The 21,446-nt window shown below is 57.4% G+C and overlaps 1 protein-coding gene across 9 annotated transcripts in view; it reads left to right on the forward strand.

The window, feature by feature from the left end:
• The window catches only part of AGAP1 (ArfGAP with GTPase domain, ankyrin repeat and PH domain 1), a 409,905-nt gene that overhangs the window by 144,015 nt on the left and 244,444 nt on the right, over positions 1 to 21,446 (forward strand). For 8 of the 9 annotated variants that reach the window (XM_045197998.2, XM_045197999.2, XM_024564316.3 and 5 more), the window contains 3 exons: positions 14,074 to 14,159; positions 16,465 to 16,606; positions 19,459 to 19,593. In XM_045197998.2, coding sequence (XP_045053933.2) covers positions 14,074 to 14,159; positions 16,465 to 16,606; positions 19,459 to 19,593 — 363 coding nt within the window. The remainder of the gene's footprint in view (positions 1 to 14,073; positions 14,160 to 16,464; positions 16,607 to 19,458; positions 19,594 to 21,446) is intronic. The other variant, XM_053919243.2, reaches the window with a different exon arrangement.

The raw sequence follows: 21,446 nt of genomic DNA on the forward strand, positions 1-21,446 counted from the left end.
GGCAGGTGGCCATGCCTTTGTCTCTCTGAACCAGAGCAGGAAACTGACTCCCACATCTGTCCATGGGGCACTGGGCGGGTCTCCAAATGGCAGCAGGAAGGAACCATAGCGGTTGTTTCTGAAAGCAGATGAGAGAAGCCTTGCTTTCTTGCTGTCTCCACACACTCAGGTGTTTTCTCCCGTCAGGGAGCCTGTCTGTGCAGTGATTTCTGTTCTCGTCGAAGGCGTTGGTACCGGCCAACACCCCTGCGGGCTTTACTGAGAAGTGTCTTTACAGTACAGGCGGCGGGGTGGGAATGTCCTGTATCTCTGCCCAGGTGTACACAGACCATCGGAGCCCTGGGACCCTCTCCCAGGTGTGCAGGAGGTAGACGAGCTGAGGACAGCTGAGCCTCCGCTGTGATTCTCTGTGGAGACAAAGGCTCAGGTTAGCCCACCACAGAGGGTGGTGTCGCAGGCACCAGCCCAAGGCACTTGGACTTAGAGTGAGCTGGGAGACCTTTCCATTTCTTGGTCTTATTACTGCCTTTTAATTTATGCTCCTCCTTTTTATAACTGCGGGGTTGATCCCCTGCCTCAGGCCGCACGTGGGCAAGGGCTTTAAATGACAGGCCCATTGCCGTGGGTGGTGGTGGACCTCCCGTCCACAGGGCCCATGGGAGCTCCCTGCCGGCTCCTGCCTGCCCTGGTGGTTCTGTGGATTTAATGAGTGTGTAAACACCCGGGCCGGGCATCTGTGGATTGCCCGGAGGCTTGCCCTGGCGGGGACACCTTCCTGTTTTTAGAAGAGTTCTGTCTCTGGGGAAACTGTTGGGCGACCTCCCAACCCTCACCGAGCGGCATGTCCATGATTCCAGCCAGAGCTCAGGGGGTAGTACTTGTTGTGTTTCCATTGTGCGATTTTGATTGACATTTTACTCCTGAAGCAAAGGGAGCTGGCTCACACAATGTAGAGCATTTTAAAGACACAATTTAAATGGCAATAGATTTAAATATTACGTGTTTTTTAGCTAGGGAATCACTAACGCCGAAGCAGGTCACTCAGGAGGGAGTTGGGACTCCATGAATGTAATCCCAAGAGTAAAATTCTTGTGAAAATTTTTGTGGCAAAAATGCTTTTAATCGCACGTGTGTGTGTGCGTGCAATGCATATACGCTTACTGAGTCCCAGGGCTGCCATGACACACCCCACAGACTTGGTGCTTAAGACGACAGAAGTTGATTCTCTGTCTGGAGGCCGGGAGTCCCGGGTCGGGTGTCAGCGGGGCTGGCTCCTCCCGGAGCTCTGAGGGCGCGCCAGCTCTGTGCCTGTGTCTTTGCCGCTTGGGCCACTGGCCCTGGCTGGTGTCCCTGGGCCTGTGCGAGCGTCATTCCAGTCTCTGCCGCTGTCATCCCATGGCCTTCTTTGTGTGTCCAAGTTCCCCTCTTCTCGTGGAGGACACCAGTCCTTGGACTTAGGGCCCACCCTCCTCCAATATGACCTTATCTGCAAAGACCCTATTTCCAAATAAGGTCATGACAGGTAATGGGGGTTCATACTTGAACTTTTGGGGGATCCAGTTCAGCCCACAACAGTGTGTGCCATGCACACATACAGCTTTTACACGGAAGCTGCTCTTACAGCTGTGGACATTGCCCTGGTGACCTCCTGGTGACAGGAAGAGTGGGTCTCTGCCCCAGACTTTCCAGCAGTGCTCACTGCTGGTCTTCCTGAACTTCACCAAGACCCATCACTTTACGTGTGACCTTCGCACCTGACGGGCACACACAGCTGCCAGTCCTTTCAGGAAGGCGGGACCAGATGAAAATGACTCCCGGACATTAGGGCCCCACTCGTGGCTGCTAGTGGGCCTGGGGAGTGACATCAGGGAGTGTAATTTGAGCTTCCCCCTCCCTCGTGTGTTTATGTCCTTCATGTCCCCCGTACACCCTGTCACAGACCCCCTGTGACCGCCACTCAGTTTTTAACTCTCCCTTCAAAAAAGAAAAAGGGAAGAAAACCAGGCTGTTTGGTTTGCATGGGAGTTTGAAGCAAGGACCCTCCCTGAGACGCCTCACCCCTTGCAGGCCCAGGGCTGGGTCCCGCCCCACCTGGGCGTGCTCGCTGTGCAGAGCAGCCTGTGTGTGTGAGGAGCTATGGAACAGCGAAGGCGCCCTCGAGTCCCCCGACCTCATGTGTCCCTGCCGGGCCGGGTCCCACCAGCCCGAGAGCTGAGGTGTCACCTGGGACCAGGCACGAGGTCCGGGCAGGATCGGGGCCAACCGTGTGGATGCATGTGCACATGCAGGAGCATGGGTGTGCATGTGTGTGCACTCAGGCCCCAGGCAGCTGCTGATTATTTACAAAAGATGGCAGCATCCCAGGGTTCAGACACTTTGACCTGGTAAAGTCTTGGGTGACCCAGGCCAGCCACGGAAACCGCTCAGCTCGCTGGGGAGCCTTCCGTCCACCCCCGGGCGGCTTCCTGAGGCCCCAGGAGGGGGAGGGCTCTGAGGCGGGATCTAGGCTGGGGCAGCTGTCTGAGTGTGCCAGCTGGGGGGTGCCCGCCCTGCATCTGGACACAGTGAGTGTCCTGTCCCTGAACCTGTGGCCGGCATCCGTGACCCTTTTCTGAATCCCATTTCTTGCTGTGTTGCGTATTTTGAAAAATAGCACTACCACAGATAAAAGAAAAGCCGGCCCTTGCTCTGTGCAGGCCACTTGAGTGGGCCACTTGAGAGGGCCGAGGGAGCGTGTGTGAAGCTGTGGGGAGGGGGGCGTTGGCTTGGTAACAGAAACCAAGTCATGGCATGTCCTCACCTGCACACCGAGAGGAGGGGACCAGATTCAGGGGGCCTGAAGAAGGGAGGGAGGAGCCTGGTCAAGCACGGGGCACCCTGGTGGGTATAAATGCATCGCTTCAGAGTGGATCAGACTGGCTGGCGAACACGTCTTCCGTCGCAGGCCAGGAATGGAGAGAGATGCCCTTGTTCTGGGGAGTGGCTGGGCAGGCGGCCCTGAAGGGATGGATGAGGGTGGCCAGGCCCCAGGGCTCCTGGCCATCACCATGTCAACAGCTTTGCAGAGGGACATGACAGGACAGGTGGGGGGAGTCCTCAGACACCCCCTGACCTGGGAACTCAGTCTCACGAGAGTGGGAACCGGCTCCCTGCCTGACCCTCTGCCGCCCTGCCAGGAGTGGCAGCTGCTCGTTAGCGCTGCAAAACACTGGCTGCAGGGTGTGGTCAGGCTGTCCAGGGCCAGGCGCCCTGGCACGTACTTGGACTTGGGCAGGAGCCTGGCGGTGCACGGTTGCAGATGCAGGCCAAGCGCATCCTCAGACGTTCCAGATGCCAAAGTGTCAGATTCTGGCCGAGAGGCAGTGACCAGTGCATGTGCATCCAAGGCGGTGCCCATCTGCTGAGGTATTTTTGGATCAACGCCCTGTCTAGGGTGGGGGCAGAAGCCTGGAGACCAAGCCTGCTGGACTTCTTCTATTCAGGTAGCTACACTGTTTCCATGGGAGTGTAACAGTTACAGAGTCCCCCAGGAAAGAATGGAAGATGACACCCAAACCACAGTGTGCCTGCATCACCGGAGAAATGCAGCATCCACGGTGAGCCTCCCGGCCCGCAGCTATCGCCCTGCCCGTGCTCTGCTGCCCATGAGCTAACGAGGGTCATGGCATTGTTGAAGGTTGGTAAAAATAAACACACAAACAGAAACAAAGAATGTGCACGCAATGCCTGAAATGCTTATTACCTGGCCCTTTACAGCAGGGGTCCCCAACCCTGTAACCATCCGAGGCCTGTTAGGAACCCGGCCGCACCGCAGGAGGGGAACAGCCAGTGAAGTTGCATCTGTGTTTACAGCCGACCCCCCCTCCACCGTTGCTCACGTGACCGCCTGAGCCCCGCCTCCCATCAGATCAGTGAAGAGCCCGAACCCGACTGTGAGCTGCCCCTGCGAGGGACCCGGGCTGCGCGCTCCTGAGACTTTGAGGCCTGAGGGTCCGAGGTGCAGCTGAGGCTGGGACGCTGGTGCTAGGGCGTGGCTGCAAGCACAGGTCCTCACTAGCAGGGAGGGTGCACACTGACATCACACCCTCTCAGGGAGTGGCAGGTGGCGGCTAAGTTGTATCTGGTGGCAGGTTGTGAAGCTATCCCTCCCCCCAGCCCCAGTCTGTGAAAAAGTCTTTCACAAAACTGGACTCTGGTGCCAAAAAGGTCAGGGACTGCTGCTTCACAGATGGTTCTCCGCCCCTACTCCACAGTATGTAAAAACCACATCCACTGGTTAAAACACGTGGGGCTTTTTGGTTTCTCCATGTGGGTGAAGCTAATAGCAGCCACCCCTTTTTCGTGCCTTGAAACAAACACCTCGTTCGTATTCAGAGACTTGTGAGTGAACAGATAGTCCCTAAAGCCAGCAGTACTTCTACACGGCCAGTTCGAGAACCGCCCCCTCAAACATAGTGCAATGCCACCAGTTATTCCACAAGAAGGTGTCTTCACATGGCGAACGCCGGCTCGGGCCCGTAAAACCCGAGGGACACAGACCACCTGCCCGAGTGTCGGTATCTGAATCGCCCCCATCAACTGGCCCCCACACTCACGCTCTTGCTGCAGACACACGTGTCAGGCCGCTGGGCTGGGGCTGCCCGAGAAGCCCCATCTGACCATGCCAGGTGAGGCTGGGCTTTCTCCCGAATCTCCACTGCTCTCTAGGTTTCCCTAGTGTGTTGTTGGCGCTCGGAGTAAATGTGCAGAATGCGAAAACTAAGGCCAACTGGTAACCGCAGGCACATCTTCCCCCAAAGAAACATGCGCGTGCCTGAATGTGTTTCTTAACTCACCACCTGAGCCAGCAGCGCTGCTGGGACGCGCGAGCACAGCTGCAGCACCGGCCCCCTCCCTGCTTTGGCTGTCACTGCGGTTCCTGAGAGTGATCTGAAACCTGCCTGCCCTGCTCAGCGGCTCCCAGGGCCACCCGGTGCCCCTCCCCTGCGCAGCTCGTCTCACCTTGTCAGCTTCCTCTTCCTCCCGCCGCCACCCTCCACGGTGAGCTCCATGAGGCAGAGACTCTGTCGCGCTCATTGTTTTGGCGGCGTCAGCTCTGCGCTGGGCACTGGAGGGGACTCGCCCAGGACCTGCTGAGCGGTGGATCGTGTTTTGCCGGCCCAGTGGGGGAGGTGACACGCGGACGTGAGCAGTCGGAGAAGAGGTACACAGAAGGACTCCTGCAGACACCATGCCCACGAGAAGGAACCAGTCGGGGTCACTAGTCGATTGCGGGTCGGATACAGTCCCCTCTGTCACTTTGTCACTTGCTCATGGGAGCCCCGGAAGCCCGCCGCCCCCCTGCCTCAGTATCCAGACAACTCCTGCGGACTCTCGGAGCCGCTCCCTGGAGCAGCCTGAGCGGCTCTGTCCAGGGTTTGCAGTTCCACGAGCTGTTCAGACTCGGGAAAGGAAGTGCTACCCTGCTCGCGGGAGCCCGTGGGACCAGGACAGAGTGTCAGGAAAGGCCCCAGGTTTACTCTGAGCCCTGAGTGTGAGAAGCACGTCTTCCATCACCTGGCCACTGTGGCCTTGGTTTTCCCTTCCCTTGGATTTGCATTCAAAGCTCTCCCTGGGTGTGTGATTTTCCACTTGGAATTCACGGAGTCGGCACTGTGACGTGGCAGTTGTTCATTTTTATGCGGCCCCTGTGACGCATGCGGAGCCTGGCAGGTCGCAGGTGTGGACCAGCTTGTGCGCCGCTCGCCGTGGCCACCCAAGGCAGGCGCCGTCCTCACCTGCATTGTCACAGAAGGAACTCTGCTGCCAGCCCACCTGCAGGTGCGGGCGACTCCCAGCCTGGGTGCTCAGCCCTGTGCCGGCTGCAGCAGGGTGCCTGGCGCTGGACCACTGGCCTTCTGGGGGAAGTACTGAGTTCTGTGGAGGGTAGTGTGTGAGCCTTTGGGGGCTTGGGTTCTGACTTCCAAACCCAGCTCTGCAGGGAAGTCGGAGTGTGTGGGGGTGGGTCTGGGGGCACCTTGCTCAGGGCCAAGTTCCTGAGAGGCTGCAGCTGCTGTTACAGGCAACCCCGTGTTGGGGTGATGTTCGTTGTTACGTATGATAACGTTACATATGTAACAATGACGTTCAGCGGTTGCAGTGTTTGGTATTGTTTATGTATTGTCTATGAGGGAAACACTAATAGAACTTAACTGGAGTGAAACTGGGCGGGTCTGCCAGGCCGGCCCAGGCAGACCTGCCCACCCGCCGGTCCAGAGTTCTGTTCTCTTTCAGTCTTAGAAGGACAGTATTTGGAGGAGAGAGCTCTTAATAGGTTTTATTTCTTAAACTGCTAATTTACATTTTCCTTTAACATCTTGAGGAAAATATAAGGAAATCGAATTTAACTATTAGGCAACAAACCACTTCCTCAAGCATTAGTTTGCAGCTTCTTCTTGAGCAGCAGCCTCGTGTCTTTAAAGGATGTTTGGTGTGGATCTCGGGCACCATGTGCCTCGTTGATGAGCCTTGTACTCGTCCTCGCTGATGCATTAGGACTCCTGGCTGATGAAAGACGACAATGAAGCTGTTTTTACGAACACAGAACAGGGCTGTAGAGTCTCTAGTTTCAGTTTTACATCTGCCTTTGCATCCTGTTAACTTCGGCTTTGTTTGCTTAATGTCAAGAAAACGTGAGCCACACAAATGGCACTTTAAAAGTATACACGTTAGCCTGCTTTTCTTTTTTTAAAGATTGTTATTTTTTTAAAGATTTTATTTACTTATTTTTAGAGAAGGGAGGGAGAGAAGCATCAATGTCTGGTTGCCTCTCGCATTCCCCCTACTGGGACCTGGCCCAAAACCCAGGCATGTGCCCTGACTGGGAGTCCAACCAGCAAGCCTGTGGATGGCCGGCCAGCACTCAGCCCACCGAGCCACCCCAGCCAGGGCAGCCTGTTTTCCACTTCGGGCTGCTCGTCCATTAACGAGGTCCGACAGCAGTGACGCAGCGGGAATAGTGGGGCTGGAAATTCCAAGTTGAATCTGTAACGGGAGCCTCCTCGTTCTGTAAACGTTTTCCAGTAGGAGCCCCAGTGCTGAGCGGTAAATGCACAGTGACTTGTCCCCAAAGTGTACCTGAAGTGCCACACGTCAACAGCCGGCATCACATGTGTCACTTGTCACTCACGAGGAAGCGGGACGCGTGAGGTGCTTGTCTGCACAGTTTCTGAGGTTTGTGGAAAGCCGGTGCGGAGCTGTGAGTCTCCTGGCGTCCTAACGGTGTGTGCTGCTTTCTGCGAGCACTGGCCTGCCGGCCCATCCCGCGGGCCTGGGCTCTGTGTATGACGCTCGTCGGCTGTTCTGCGATTCAGTTTCAAAAACACTTATGTACGTGCAAGAAGTGATTAAATTAGCTGTTCCCCAAATCTCCAAATCCTCTGGAGGGGGCCCCTCGGATGGATGGCGCTTTGGAAGCCCGCTGCTTGGCGAGGAGCCCCGCCTCCGCTGGCTGGTGCTCCAGGTCTGCCACCAGGGCCTCCGCTGTTTCTTCTTTAAAGTGGCATCGGGCTCTGGCTTTTTCCGGAACGTTGTTTTGATCAGCAGATTGAGACTGTTCTGCGTTTCGGGAACGCTGCTTTGTATTTTCTCTCTGAATAGTCCTTTAGGTGGTTTGTCGGAGGTTTGTTGTCAGAAATACCATTTTATTCTGTTGCTAGGCTTATTTTTCTGTGTTCCTGTCAATTAGCTTCTAAATACTTTCTTTCTTTTTAATCTCATTGACTGTGTTTGTTTCCAGCTATTTCTCAGTGTCAGAACTGAGTTTCTAGCAGTGCCTCTTTGGCCCTTTGTCACATTTTATTTGTTCCTTCTGGAATGTATCTCCTCCTTGTTACAGGACAGAAAGAGCTGAGCCACCTGGGGCCGCAGACACCGAGAATGGAGGTGGAGAAATGTTGACCGCCTTGTGGTGACAGGTGTCACCCAGGAGAACGGACGAACTCCCAGAGGAATTGGGTGACGGATTCTATAGGGCAGGTCACAGGGCACTAGGGTTAGGGGCTCAGGGTCGAGCTGGGAACTGACTGGCCAGAGGTGAGGTCAGGGTGACAAATCACCCCCCAGGAGTTGAGGACAGCTGAGGTCTGACTCTGGGTCCCTCTGTCTGCTCTTGTGGGAAAGTGGCCAGGGGGTCGCGCCACCTCAGGGCTCAGGGGCTGAGACCGAACTCAGGTCAAGACGTGACCTTTAGCCCACAGAGGTCGTGACCTGTGACCGTCCTGTCCAGGCTACTGTCCTCTGCTGCCTCAGGGGTCTCAGTGGTTGCTGGTTTTGGTGGGGGAGGCTAGGTCTCGGGAGGGGGAGAGGACTTCTGAAGCTAGTATTTAAAGCCAGATTGAATCAAAGTCAGAAAGACCCTCAGGCTGACCCTCAGCTCGGGGGTCTCCACTTCACCTCCTCCCCCACCCCCCACCCCGAGAACTTGTCTTTCTGAAGGCCTGTCCTGAAGCTGAGTTCAGGATGGAAGCACTTCTAAGGGGTTTCCTTCTGCTTTTTGGGGTTTGTTTTCTTCCCCACTGGCTGTGTTTTGCTTGCTCCCTTCCTGCCTCCTCCTCCCACTTCCCCTTCCCCTCCTGCAGTTCTGTGCCTGCTGTCCCCCCCTCACTCCCGACCTGCCCAGCCCTGCCCTGCCGAGGCGGGTGCTGCTCTGGGGCAGCTGCACCGCCCGGTTTCCCTCTCTCAGTGCCCATCAGACGTCGGGTGTCAGGAGCACCCGCTGGCTGGTTTCCTGAGGCAGGAGCCCCTCGTGGTGGGGGCACCAGAGAAGGGACAGAGACAGACCACCACCCACTTTCCCTTTCGCCAGCCGCCCATCGCCATTGCCTGCAAGGGAGGGCGTGGGCCACGGCCGGGGCTGGGTGCTCCCTTCCTGCATTACAGCCCAAAACAATCCCTGCATGCCCTCCCTCCCCGCTGCGGTCCCGGAATCACCTCTTCCTGCCTTCCCACCACCCTTTCGGGGGTCGTCCGCCTGGGATGAGGAGCCCCTTCCACTGGCTGTGGAGTCTTCTCTTTCTTAAGGCCGGCTGGTGTTGGCCAGGTTCTCCATGTGCTTACCCTGTGCCCCTGTCCTCAGTGGTGGTGCGGTTTCTTGCTTTTGGTTTCCACTTTCCCCCCTCACTTCATTAGGAACGGGGGAGAGGAAATTCATTTATAGTGACGTCCCAACCTGGAGCTTCAGCTACTGTCCTCGTCTCCCGTTTTCCTTTTTCTTCCATGTGGGTTAAACGGGCTCATCAGAGACCCTGGCCTTCACGGGAAGTCCTCCTGTCCCCGCGGCCACCGCCCGAGCATTGCGGTGGAAACCATAGTGGTCACCACACAGGAGGCCCTTCCTGTTGGTACATTTCACAGTAGTTACTTAGAAAAAAAAATCAGTGTGAGTTTAAAAAAATTGGCAGAGGAAATGAAATCTGACTTGGTTAAACTTTGTAAACTAAAATGTTACCAGTAAAATGTTTTCCCAGTGTAAAAATATGTGGTCTGCTATTTCTTTTAAAGGTCACAATACAAACCCTCTCCAGAAATGTTAGCAAGTTTCTGACATCAGTATTTTTACCGGAGCTAAAAGAGTAGAATTAATTTTTAAACATTTCCGGCACGTTTGCGATTGAAAGTTTTGAATACTCCCTTAGAGAGAAATGAAAAAGGGTTGCGGTCCCTTCAGTGCGTCCCTCTTGCCCCACTCGACTCCAGCAAGCAGGACACAGCGAGACTCGGGGATAAGCAAGGAAGGGAAAGTGAGAGGCGAACGTTAGAGACGTCTGGGCCGGTGATAGCCTCTGAGCCCTGGTGGTAGGGGACCCAGCCCCGCCGGGCCCACCTGAGGCCAGCCCGCACCTAAGGGGGACCGTGGTTGATGGACAGCATCCCGATCTGATGCTGGAATGAAGCTCCTCCCCTTCCTCATGCAGACGGGGTGTAGCACACCTGGGGTCTCAAATGCAAGACAAATTTTCTTTCTTGGCTTGCGTGGAAACGTGCAGATGAACAGCAAAAATAAAAATGAAACAAAGCGATAGGCAGGTGGGTTTCTTGTTCCTCTTCCTGAGCACGGGGCTGACTGCGGGAGCTGAAGACAGCCCTTCCTGAGTGGCGCATGGAGTAAGGAAAGGCAGCCCCCTGCGCTCTCAAAGCCACCTGTGGGCGCTCGTCAGTCACAGGAGGGCGGCGGGGCCGTGTTCGGCAGACTCGCCTGAGCAGAGGCTCCGAGAGGAGAGGACGGCAGGAGAACGGGTGGCCTGGGGCCGCGGTTCCTGTCAGTGGATCTCTGTGTCTTGAGCTGGAGATGGGATGTCGGCAGTGGCCTTTGTGTCGCGAGATGCCATGAGGAGTAGTGGAGGTGATGTGGGAAGAAAGTGCCTTGTCAAGTGCTACGAGCTGCCAGGCTGCCGTGGTCACTGACACTTTGGTGGCGAGCCGGCGGTTAGCGATGCCCTGAGAGCTTTCGGTCTAGGTAGCCAAAGTGACAGGGGACAGATACAGATGCCCAGTGTCTGTGGCAGGGTTTACTCAGAGCCCCCCCCGCCCCCCCCCCCCGCCCCACGTAAAGCAACGCAGAGGGGGCAGTGACACCTCCCCGTGCAGGCTGCCCGTGCACTTCAGAGGCCCATCGTGGCTCTGTCCCGTCTGGTCTCAGTGTCACTGTGCAAGGAATCCAGCCGCTTACCGAACCCCAGCAGCCCGGATCCAGAGCTGCTTCCTGCGGCCGGGGGCCAGGACTCAGGACGGAGGCTTCGAAACCTTCAGGGTCCTCTGCTGCAGATGGATTCCAAGGGGCTCCCGGACGTCTTTCTGCCGGACTTGTGGGAAAAGAACAAGTCTGTTCTTCCAGTGTGCTGCTCACAGCACATGCATGTCCACACCCCTGTTCTCGGTGGGTGTGCTCAGGTTCACCTCTCACCCACTGGGGAGAGAAAGACCTCGACGCACTCCAGATGGCAAGCACCAGGGCGGGAACCCTGGAAACTGCCTTTGCGTGCACCGGACATTGAGCAGGTTGAACTGGTGAGGCGGAGCTCAGGAAGATGGAGTCCAGCAGCGGTGGCTTCATTCCATCCAGCCCACTCCTCTGCCTCTCTCGGTCCTATGACTACACCGCATCTGTGGCAGGAGTGGACGTAAGTGAAGGCGGGGGCTCCGTTCCCCTTCGCATGGAGACGTCGTCACAGGACACAGCCCTGGTGGGTCTGCGGTCCCAACGGGCAGCTCGGTGTGGCCCTGCCGGCCTCGCCCCCACACACCTGTGTACCGAGCCAGGCACGTATCGATGGCTTCCAGTACGGAGCGGAGGGAGGCTCCGTAAAAACGAAATTGTCCCTGAAGTGATTTAATGTCGCATGGTAGCATTTGGCAGCCAGAGAAGGTCTTACACCACGGGCCAGGCTATGTGTTAGGTGCGAGGATGCAGTGTTGGGTGAAGTAGACCTGCAGGAAAGCGATTGGAAAGTGGGTTATAAAGTAGACATTTTAAAAATGCATATTAAAAATGAAATGGGGTGTCGTGTTTGGTGGCGCCCTCAAGGATTTTGGTAGGGAGTGATCGGTTGACTGGGGTTGAATTTATAATGACAGCGGCGGTGGCCGCCGCTGACTGAGGACCAGCCTGGAGCCACATCCCTTTCCACCCGAAGGACTTCCCTCTGTCTCCAAAGTCGATTGTAGGACACGAGTCTTAGGTTCTTTTGCTCGCCTGCTAGGCCGCGTTCCAGGTGAGCCCGCTGGCGCTCAGCGGTGTGACGGGACCGACTGCCATCTCTAACTTGTGTTGATCTCACCCCTACTTTCTCACAGCCTGGGTGGGTGCTCATGCACCTGGCCCGGTTTTACCTCCTTACTAAACCTTTGGGTTCGTGGCAAATGGATGTAAGTATTTAATTTTCATTTCTTGATGCACGTGTAACACCAGAAGAAATCAAAAAGCTGATTGCAAGTGGCTTGTGTTCGCAAGTATAAAATATTGAAAAGGTACACTATATCTCTTTTATTGTTGTTCTGTTACAGTTGTCCCAGATGCACGATGTGTTGGGGGAGGGGGTATGCAGAGCGCCGACTTTGGAACCAGAAGGGGCCTCACAGATGCGAAAAGGAATGTTCGCCACCTTACAGAGGTGATGAAAATTAGGTCTGAAGCCCTTGGCTCAAGGCTGCCAAGCCAGAGACCACAGCCGTGCACAAGGGGGGAGAGAAGAGGGAGGTGGAGCGTGTGCTCCCCTCCAGGGGAACGCCAGCGTGGGGTGGGGGGTGCAGGAACCTGTCATGGGGGGCGTGTTAGTTTCCTGGGGGCGCTGGAACAACGACTCGTGTTGTCTCTCAGCTCTGGAGGCCGGAAGCCCCAGAGGCGTGGGCAGCTCCAGGACCTGTGGGGAGCTGGTCCGCTCAGTCTCATGACTGTCACAGTGGGCGGGGGGGGGGGGGGGGGGGGGGGCTCCTGTCTGGTGCCTGGTGTCTCCTAGCTCATTCTGTAGCTGCACAGCCTAGCTGGGAGGGGGCGTTGAGATCTCTTGCTTACGAGGAGCTGGCGATTTGGGGACTGTAAGTAAGTCGTCTGCTGGCCCTCCTGCTGTGTCTGGACCCACTGCAAGCGTTTCCTGCTGACTCGTCCCTGCAGACTCTGCTGTTTCCTTGGCGACAGTGCTGAAAGGGGTCAACATGAGAGGCTATCTGCTTTATTTCAATATTGGAAAGTTGTCCTTGGTTTTTATTACTGAGCAAACCACGTCCAGCAAAGCAAGGGCGCTTTACCGGTCTCATTGGTACCCAGGAAGGAGTGTGGGAGCAGGTGCGTGTGTGTGTGTATATGTTGGCCAGTTTGCCGCCACCTCATACAGCAGCCGACCGCAGTGTGGGGCCCTGGTACCTGTTTCTCGGGTGCGGGAACGGCCCAGAGCCTGGACGCTGGCGATGCAAGGTCCCCCTCGTCGGGCCACTGGTGGAGAAGTGAAACGTGGCTGTGGGTGGCGGAGGACCCGACAGGCAGGCTCTGGGGTCGGTGGGAGGTCCCGCCAGCTGGCTCTCCAAAGCCTGGTGTTTTGGGGGTTTGATGGAGTTCTGGAAGGCATCTGTGCAAGGAGCTAAGCGTGAGAGCAGGTGCCGATGTGTTCCTCTCTCAGAAGGGGGCTCAGGACCCTGGTGAGGGTTCACTGGGCTGGACTCAGAGCCCCAAGTCCTGGAAGGTGGCCTCTCTTTGTAGATGCAGAGGGGCCCAGAGCGGCGGTCTCTCCAGCCCGGCAGGCCGGTCCAGGGCAATCCTGGGAGACGTGTATGGCCATGGTGTGGTCCCCCAGGGAGCCCCCACCTGATGTCTAGGGACAGCCCTTGCTACCTCCATGTGGCTGCCCCTCCTGCCTTGTCCAGCAGGGGTTCCTGGTGGCTTCTCACTAACCCACCCGGTCCTAACGCCTCTCCGCCCGCTCGCTGCACTGCTGTCGCTCCTCGCGGAGCTGCTGTCAGTAGTTCCTGTCTAACCCTGTGTAGTAGTCGGCACCTCCCTCCCCTGTGCGCTGTGACTGCGAAACACCATCCCATGACGTTCTGTGTTCGCACCGAGAACTGGGTTTCCCTTGAGGAGAATACAGGTCCCGGCCCTCGAATGTGCCAGCGTGCCGTAGCCCAGGCACCTGACCGGCACGGCAAATTCGTTTTGCAAACTGAACAAGAGAATGACCATTTCCGGGCCCTTGGTCTCGGCGCCCTGTGCGTCCAAGCGCACCCAGTGGGTGAGACTCGCTGGATGGACGCCCACGTTAAAATTCCACCCTTCTGGGCCACGAGTCGTCCTGGCCTTGCGTGTGAGGCTGTGTATTCTAAGCAGAAACAGACACGGGTTCTTTAAGACAAATACTTAAATCTGAGTTCAGGTCTTTGAAAACCTAGTGGTTGCTGGAGGCAGATCCAACACCCACTCTTAAAGGCTCAGAGCGGCCCCCGGGGCAACAGCCCAGGGTGTATTTTTCCACAAGCGAAGCCCACGTCTGTCTGCTCTCTGCACAACCTGTCTTTCTTGCATAACGAGATTTTTTGTGTGTGTGGCAGGTGGCAGATTCAAGAAAGAGATTGTGGTTGACGGACAGAGCTATCTGCTGCTGATTAGAGATGAAGGGGGCCCCCCAGAGGCACAGGTGAGTATTACACACCGGCAGCTCCTGGTAGAGTTTCTGACTGCAGGCATGTGAGCTGGGTTTAGGAATCCGTCCAGTGCGCTCAGCAGAAGGTGACAGGAACACCACGAAACTCTCGTCTCTGAGAGGCTAACTCTGCTCTTCCTTCAGATACAACCCCGAGGGAAGCTCAGGCTGTGCAGCTGATTGCCACTTTCTTGATGTTAAGATGAAGGGGAGGCACACTGATTTGTCAGCTCAGTTGACTTGACATCTGGAACTTTCTGTAGCTGCCCCTCCCCCGCCCCTCCCCCCCAGTCAGCCCCCACCGAACCTGCGTGCAGCGTAGCATGGCGTCTTCAACAGTTCCTTGAACAGCGGGCACCCTAGAGACTAGAAAGTGTGAGTGTGGAAACGTCCTTCTTCAGTGCGCTCACTGCCCAGTTCAGGGTTGTTCAAACAGTGTGTGCCAAGCACAGGTTGTGAGCTGAGTCAGGGGTGCCTGCCGGGGTCAGGGGTCAGCTTGGGGATTCTGGGCATGCCCCAGGGGGAGGGTGCTTGGAGCACCGTCCAGCGCCCTGAGGCAGCCGCCAGCGCTGGGGTGGGTTTTCCACCTTGGCCTCTGGCCACGAGAAAGTGTACGCACTTCCCCCAGGACCAGTCCTTTGTCGAAGTCACACTTCTTTCTGAAACCTTACTTGGCCCTGGAGCTCACCCTGGAGATTTCTGCTTTGGGGGTGTCGAGGCGGAGCCTTTCAAAACTGCGGGTGGGCTTTGCGGGCAGCGGGCAGAGTGCACGTGAGTGTCCCCGGGGAGAAGGCTGCTTCCGGGCCCCGTGTGCAGGTGCCGTGTGCGTCTTCACGATACCACATCCTTGCGGGCACTCCACCGCCAGCCGGTTCCGAAGACTTTGTGGCTGCCGGTGGCGTCCTGGGCTAGTCTGAGATTTCTGCTCGTTAACTTGCTCTGTGGTTTTCTGGCGGTTGCTGGGGAAGCTGGGGGTGGGCAGTCAGCTGCCCTTGGAGAGGTTACGGCCCGGTTTGTGTGTCCTGTGCAGGGGGGTTCAGACTGTGGCAGCTTTGGTCTTGGGAGATGAGCCCCCCCAGCCCAGCACATTCTGAAGGTGCCCTTCCACTCCACAAGGAGAAGGGGTGGAGACAGGGAGGGCCTCCTTGCTGGTCCTCGGGGCCTCCAGACGGACATCAGGTTCCATCAGGTCGGCTCAGGCCTGTCAGGATTCTTCGTTTCTGAGTTCTTGTTCACGTTTAATTGTGAGTTTATCATTTGAACTTGAGGCTTATGGAAGTTTTATCACGTCAGACGTTCTCCCGTAATGGGGTACGTTCTTCATTTATATGTGGAAGTCGGAACTTAACCCACCAGAAGTTTCCCCGAGTATGTGAGAGCCGGTCCCTTGGCTGCCAGAACTGAGATGGGAGCTGCAGGCTCCTCTCGAGAGAGCAGTGGGGTTTTTTAAAAATTCCTTCTCAGTGGGGAAGAAAAGGGTGTTTGGTGCCACCTTGGCCCCATCTCGGTGACGCGGGCGGCTGCCGAGGAGGACCCCTGTTCCCTAGGCCCCCCTTTGCGCGCCGGCTGTGAGCATCACGGGGGGCGGCGTGTGCCCACAGTGCAGTTGTGTGCGGGAAAGCGGGTTTGGTGTAGGCTCACCTGGGCGCAGGTGAGACCAGAGTGAAGTGGCGAGAGTCAGGCCGCTCTTGGGTTTTCATTTTCCTCCCAGATCTTCAGCAAGTTTGTTAATCTCCGTAACGATACAGGGCGACTTCTCACAGGGCGCCGCAGGAATTCTTGGAGCTGAGCTTTACAAGGACAGACCCCCTTGGACAGGGGAGTAGGTCCTTGGGCCAGGGCGGGGGTGGGGGGGGGAGGGCGGTCTCTGAGGAACCCATGGGAGCCAAGGGGAGGATCACCCATCTTGGAGGGTCCAGCGAGGCTCCCCGGGGGACTCATAGGAGAGGTTAGTGGGAAACCAAAAGAGTGTCCCCAGAAAGGCTCTGGGCCTTCCATCTGCAGGACTGCGGTGGGGACAGAGGGTGGACGTCCTCATGGGTCAGAATGTCTCCTCGGTGTTCTCTGGAGTCTGGCGGCCTGGGTGCAGAGGGGACGAGGGTCCCGTTGCAGGCACTGGGTGCTCAGGACGAGAGGGCGCTGGTAAGGCCACGGCGCTGGCCACAGCGAAGTCGGGAGTCGGGCTTGGCCGGACTGATGGGGGGGGGGAGGGGACATCTGCCGACCACGTGTGTGCTCCCAAAGGCGGTGCGAGGCTCTCCCTCAATTCCTGAGCTCCCTCCCCCTCTTCTCTCCCTAGTTTGCCATGTGGGTGGACGCTGTTATATTCGTCTTCAGCTTGGAAGACGAGATCAGCTTCCAGACCGTGTACCACTACTACAGCCGGATGGCCAGCTACCGGAACACCGGCGACATCCCGCTGGTCCTGGTGGGCACCCAGGGTGAGTGGCGTCCGCGTGCAGGCTGCGCGTGCGGTCCTGGTGGTGGAGCCCGCCTGCGTGCACTCGCGTCTCGTCGTCCGTACGGAGGGATTTGAAAGCGGTTTGAAACGACGCAGTTTCCTGCCAGAGGCTCACTTTTGGCAGTGAATGTGAGGTTGTCCCATTGCCCGAGGTGCTTCTATGGAGAGATCGCTTAGCCGCCTCAACGTAACGTGCGCATTCGGAGAAAATAAAATTTATTTTCTCTTGATTTCTATGTTAGGTTATCTTAATTCTCTCTGTTATGTAAAAATGCATTAGCAATGTAAAAGGTGTGTGTTTACTTATCTTCGGGGCCCCTTTAAAATAATGCTGACTTCTGGCATGTTGCGATTGTTTCATTTTGCTCTATTAATACCTCACAGTCTTTATTTTACATGCGATCGGCCCCTCAGGCAGCAGAGATCCGTACTGTACGCGCTGTTTTCTTCCTGGTCACTTAAACCTTCTCTCACCAAAGTGACGCAGGGGGAGGGCCCTGCCTCCGTCACAGACTCGCTGACGCCCTGGCGCCCACCCCCTAAAACGTTTTTAAAAATCAGAGGAAGGTTACCTTTAAAACTGCTCTGTGAGAAATATGGGTAAGTTAAAAAGTAGTCATGTCAAGGAAAATTGGATTATTTCCTCAGTTTTTGGTTCATAACCTGTTTTGGTTAATTCCTTTAGAATTAGCCTGTGAAAAAGAAAGAAAACAAAAAGAAAAACACAAAACATACAAATAAAAATAGAATTAGCGTGTGTCAGCCCTTCCACACCTGACAAGACTGCCCTGGCAAGAACTAGCTGTCTGGATGGGCAGGAACAGCCAGCTGCCCTGCTGCCCGAGGCCCGAGGTGCACGGAGCTCAGCCGGCCCCGGCCGCTGTGGCAGGAGCCTGGCCAAAGGATGGATGGACCCCGGTCAGGGTCACGGAGTGGGTGTGCGTGGTGGTAGTGTCGTGGGGGAGGGACTGCAGGCGTTTTCTCAGTGCACGAGACGTGAGGGGTTAGAGTTGGGCTGTCAAGGAGAGAACGCCACCCCCACTCCCCCTGCAGCTTTTTTTAAAGCATATATTTAAATGGCCAGTGGTCCCATAACTAAAATCTTCAGCAGGAGATTTAACCTAAAACCGAATAGACGGGGTTTTTTGCGTGCCTGGAGCGCCCTCTAGCGGGCAAGAGGAAATAGGATGAGCCCATAAAAAGTCCCTGTTCCAATGCACAGAATTGGCTTGAGTTGGTGACTTGGAAATTCTTACATTTTAGAGTGGGTGGCTCCTGTACAGCAGGTCCTGCTTAAAGCTTCTGAAAGATGAAGAGAGTCCCTCCCAGTCCCTTCCTGCCGGCCTGCCCAGGGCATTTCTGATCGAGGTCAGACAGTGTGGGGGCGTCTCCCGGCCAGCTGCTGGCACCCGGGGGTTGTGTGGACGACTCCCCGTGCCCTTTGCTGCGGCCTCCCTGGGACAGAGTGGTTGAGTCTGCAGCGAGGCCGAGGTTCTATCTGAGGGACGCGTTATCTGACATGGCAGTGTTGCGGGTGGCCCGGAGTGGACGGCAGACAGCGTGGGGCCCACACAGACCTGGCTGGCTCCTGCCTTCTAGCTGTGTCCCCTGGGGCTCTGGAGGAGGTCACACGGAGGAATCTGCGTGAGGCTCCCGCAGCACCCACCACACGCAAGTGTCATGGAAACAGCTGTTCTCGTCCCTTTTATTTGGCCACACGGGCAGCTTCACTGAAGTCCTGCTTGGGTGCGGGAGCACCTGTTTCCCCGCTGCAGCCCAGCTTGACTTTCGGTATCCCAGCTGAAGGAGGGCACGGCCACGCCTCCCACCTGATGGTCTGTGTGTCTGCCAGGGGGCCTTGGACGGCCCCACAGAGGCCCTGGGGATGCCCTGTGATGGGCACTGAGTGGGAGAGCCGGCCCCTCGGTCCCTCTCACTTGACCAGTGTCTTCTGGGGGTGCAGGCGGAGGAGGTCTTTTCGCTGTCCCCTCACACTCCTGAGGCTTTGTTCATGCCGGGCAGAGCCACCCTCCGTGCAGGACATTACCAGTGAGGGGCACCCTCCGACCCTCACCAGAGCTCTGATTCCCGGAGCACCCTGGAAGCTCTGCCCGCGCGAAGGTGACCAAGTGTGGGCTTCCGGAGGGTTCCCCCTTGGCTGCTCCTTAACGGCCTGCAAACGAGCTCCCCGCAAAGCCTGTGTGTCTGCCACACCTTTGTCCGCAGGGTTGGTGGGATGCCAGGATGGTGGCCGGCAACCCCCCTCCTGCAGGCGGGGCTCCCTGACCTCCTCACCACCCCCTGCCCCGCTCAGCTCTTGGCAGCATCCTGCATCTGTCCCCATTCTGCTCATTATTTTGTGCCCACTCCCTGTGTGACTTGGACCCCCCCCACCCCACGAGATTGCAGATTTTTTTCCTGCTATGTGCACTGAGGTCTCTGTGCCTGGACCCAGACCCCTGTGGGGGGTCCCTGAGCCACTCCGAGTTCAGCAGGGTGCTGGTGCGTGGAAGGCCAGCTGCAGGCGGTGACCCTGGGGTTCTGCCCTTTTTAAAGTCTCTTCCCGTGTGGCTACAATTCACTCTCCCTCCCCGCTCTCCAGGCTCCGGGCAGGTCTTCTCCACCTCAGAGGCAGGTTCTCTGTCGCAGCTTCTAGTGACGGTGCCTGGCCTAGTGTGTGAGGGGATTGTTTCGGGGGCAGACTGTGTTTTAAAACCCCGGGTTTGGTGCCAGGTAGGGTGCAGGCTTCAAGCTGCCCGGCGACCTGCAGCTGGGGCAGGAACGAGAGCCACCTGGGCTCACCGCCTTGCCCCTCGCGCTTGTGTGTTCCAGACGCCATCAGCTCCACCAACCCGCGGGTCATCGACGACGCCCGGGCGAGGAAGCTGTCCAGCGACCTGAAGCGCTGCACCTACTACGAGACCTGCGCCACCTACGGCCTGAACGTGGAGCGGGTCTTCCAGGACGGTAAGTACTCCACTGTGGATGCAGCGCCCCCTTCCCGCCAGCAGGTGCCTCGTCCGCGCGGGGGCCTCGCTGTCAGGTCTGAACGCCGCCGCATGCCAGGGGTTCTCAGTTCTGTGCCACGCAAAGTGCTGCGTCCGGAAGATGCAGCCGAACCTCCTCTGAGCAGCCCCGTAGGGGCTCCATGTGTCACACCGTGCGGCCATTCTGTGTTCCTTTCTCAGACCCGTCTTCATGCGCCTGTCGGTCGCAGGACACGAGGCGCCATTTCTTCTGCACGGTCGCTCGCCGCTCCTAATTCAGGCCATCTCTTCAAAAAGGTCCAGGTATTTCACATTAGCCTTCGTGGGCGATGAGCTGAGAGGAGGAGGAGTCGAGTTGGGGCAAAAACCCCCAAAATCATACCCTGGGACTCGGGGCTGGGAGGCGGTGTGGTCTGCAGGGGTGACCGAGTGCCTGCCCCCGGCACAGCCCACGTCAGAGAGGACGCTCCGTGGAGGGGGAGGGTGGGGGGTTCTGAGCAGGGTGGCCGCTCCCGCTGATAATCCCTAAGCCAGCAGTCAGACGGGAGGAGAGAGGGTCGGGTGATGGGAGTGAGAGACGGTGGGACAGGGCGGAAGGTGGTCTCTAGCCTGAAGGCATCTGGAAGGTCTGGGTGAAGTGACTGTTTTGTGGTTGGAGACCTGAGAGGGACATGTTCCCAGCATTGGGTCCTGTTTCTGATGGGGCTGTTGGGAAATAAATCCTAGGTCCCCTCCCCTTCTGGTGGCAGCCCCACCTTCCTGCCCCTGCCCTCCGCCCCTCACCCTCGACCCCCTCTGGTGCCACAGACATTGGGGGCAGAGCAGACAGCCAGTGTGGGGTCGTCCTTCAGGGGCTGCCCAGGGGTCTCGGGCGCCATGCTGTGCATTGGCCCTGCTGAACAGTTGCTGGTGTTGGTAAAAGTGGTGACTTCCCCTAAACAGGGACAGGTGCCTGCATTTCTTTTCACTGTCCAGACTGATTTTCAGGCGAAATTGCAGGAATGCTATACTGGATGTAGCCTTTTATTAAATTTCAAGGATCGTGCCCCTCACATTTTGGGGGCCTCTTCAGGCCATGTCCAGGGACAGCTGGGTGGCCAACCCCTGGTGAAAACCGGTGGCCGCACCTCCAAAGCCAGCGCTGGTGGCTCCGCAAATGTCAGCGAGACCATGAGGCCCTGGCCAGGGAGGCACCTGGGCCTCTCCAGGCTTCTGACAGGCCACTGTTTGCCGTCCTAGAGCCCAAATCCCCGGGCCATTCAGTGAAGGCCACGTCTGGCCAGCGGCCTGTTTTCGCGAACTGCCGCTCCCGGGCCTGGGACGTGCGGGCTGGGCCTTTCTGCTTTCCACTGCAGAGCTGAGCCCCGAAGCCTGGGGTGGCCGCACGTTTCTCTGGCCTTCACAGAAAGTTCGCTCGTCCCTGTCCCCGGTGCTGGCGGGACTGAGTCGGCTGCAGGGTGAGTTCGTGCTGTGCAGCGATCGCTTTGCTGGTGCGCTTACGTTGCGTGTGCAGCCTCTGCGAATGCGCAGACGGGTCTCACCGAGTGAATCCGTCCTGGGGGGCAAGGTTAGGGAGCCCCGTGCCCGGACAGAGCACATGACGTGGGGGGCGGGCAGGGGCCCGGGTGCAGAGCACTCGCTGCCGTGGTCAGGGTGCGGCCCGGCCAGTAGAGACGAGGGGGCGCCTTCCCAGATGCCGCTGTTTACAGTGCCCAAGGGCCCGTGTCACCTGGGCCTCTTCAGGCGGCGCTTCGCTGGTTGCAGCTCATTCCAGTCTCTGTGTGGCTCCCACAGGCTTAGCAGGGCTTGCGTGCACTTTCCCTCTGAGGTTAG

The sequence above is a fragment of the Desmodus rotundus genome, chromosome 2 (genome assembly GCF_022682495.2).
Source record: "Desmodus rotundus isolate HL8 chromosome 2, HLdesRot8A.1, whole genome shotgun sequence".
In the NCBI taxonomy this organism is placed as follows: Eukaryota; Metazoa; Chordata; class Mammalia; order Chiroptera; family Phyllostomidae; genus Desmodus; species Desmodus rotundus.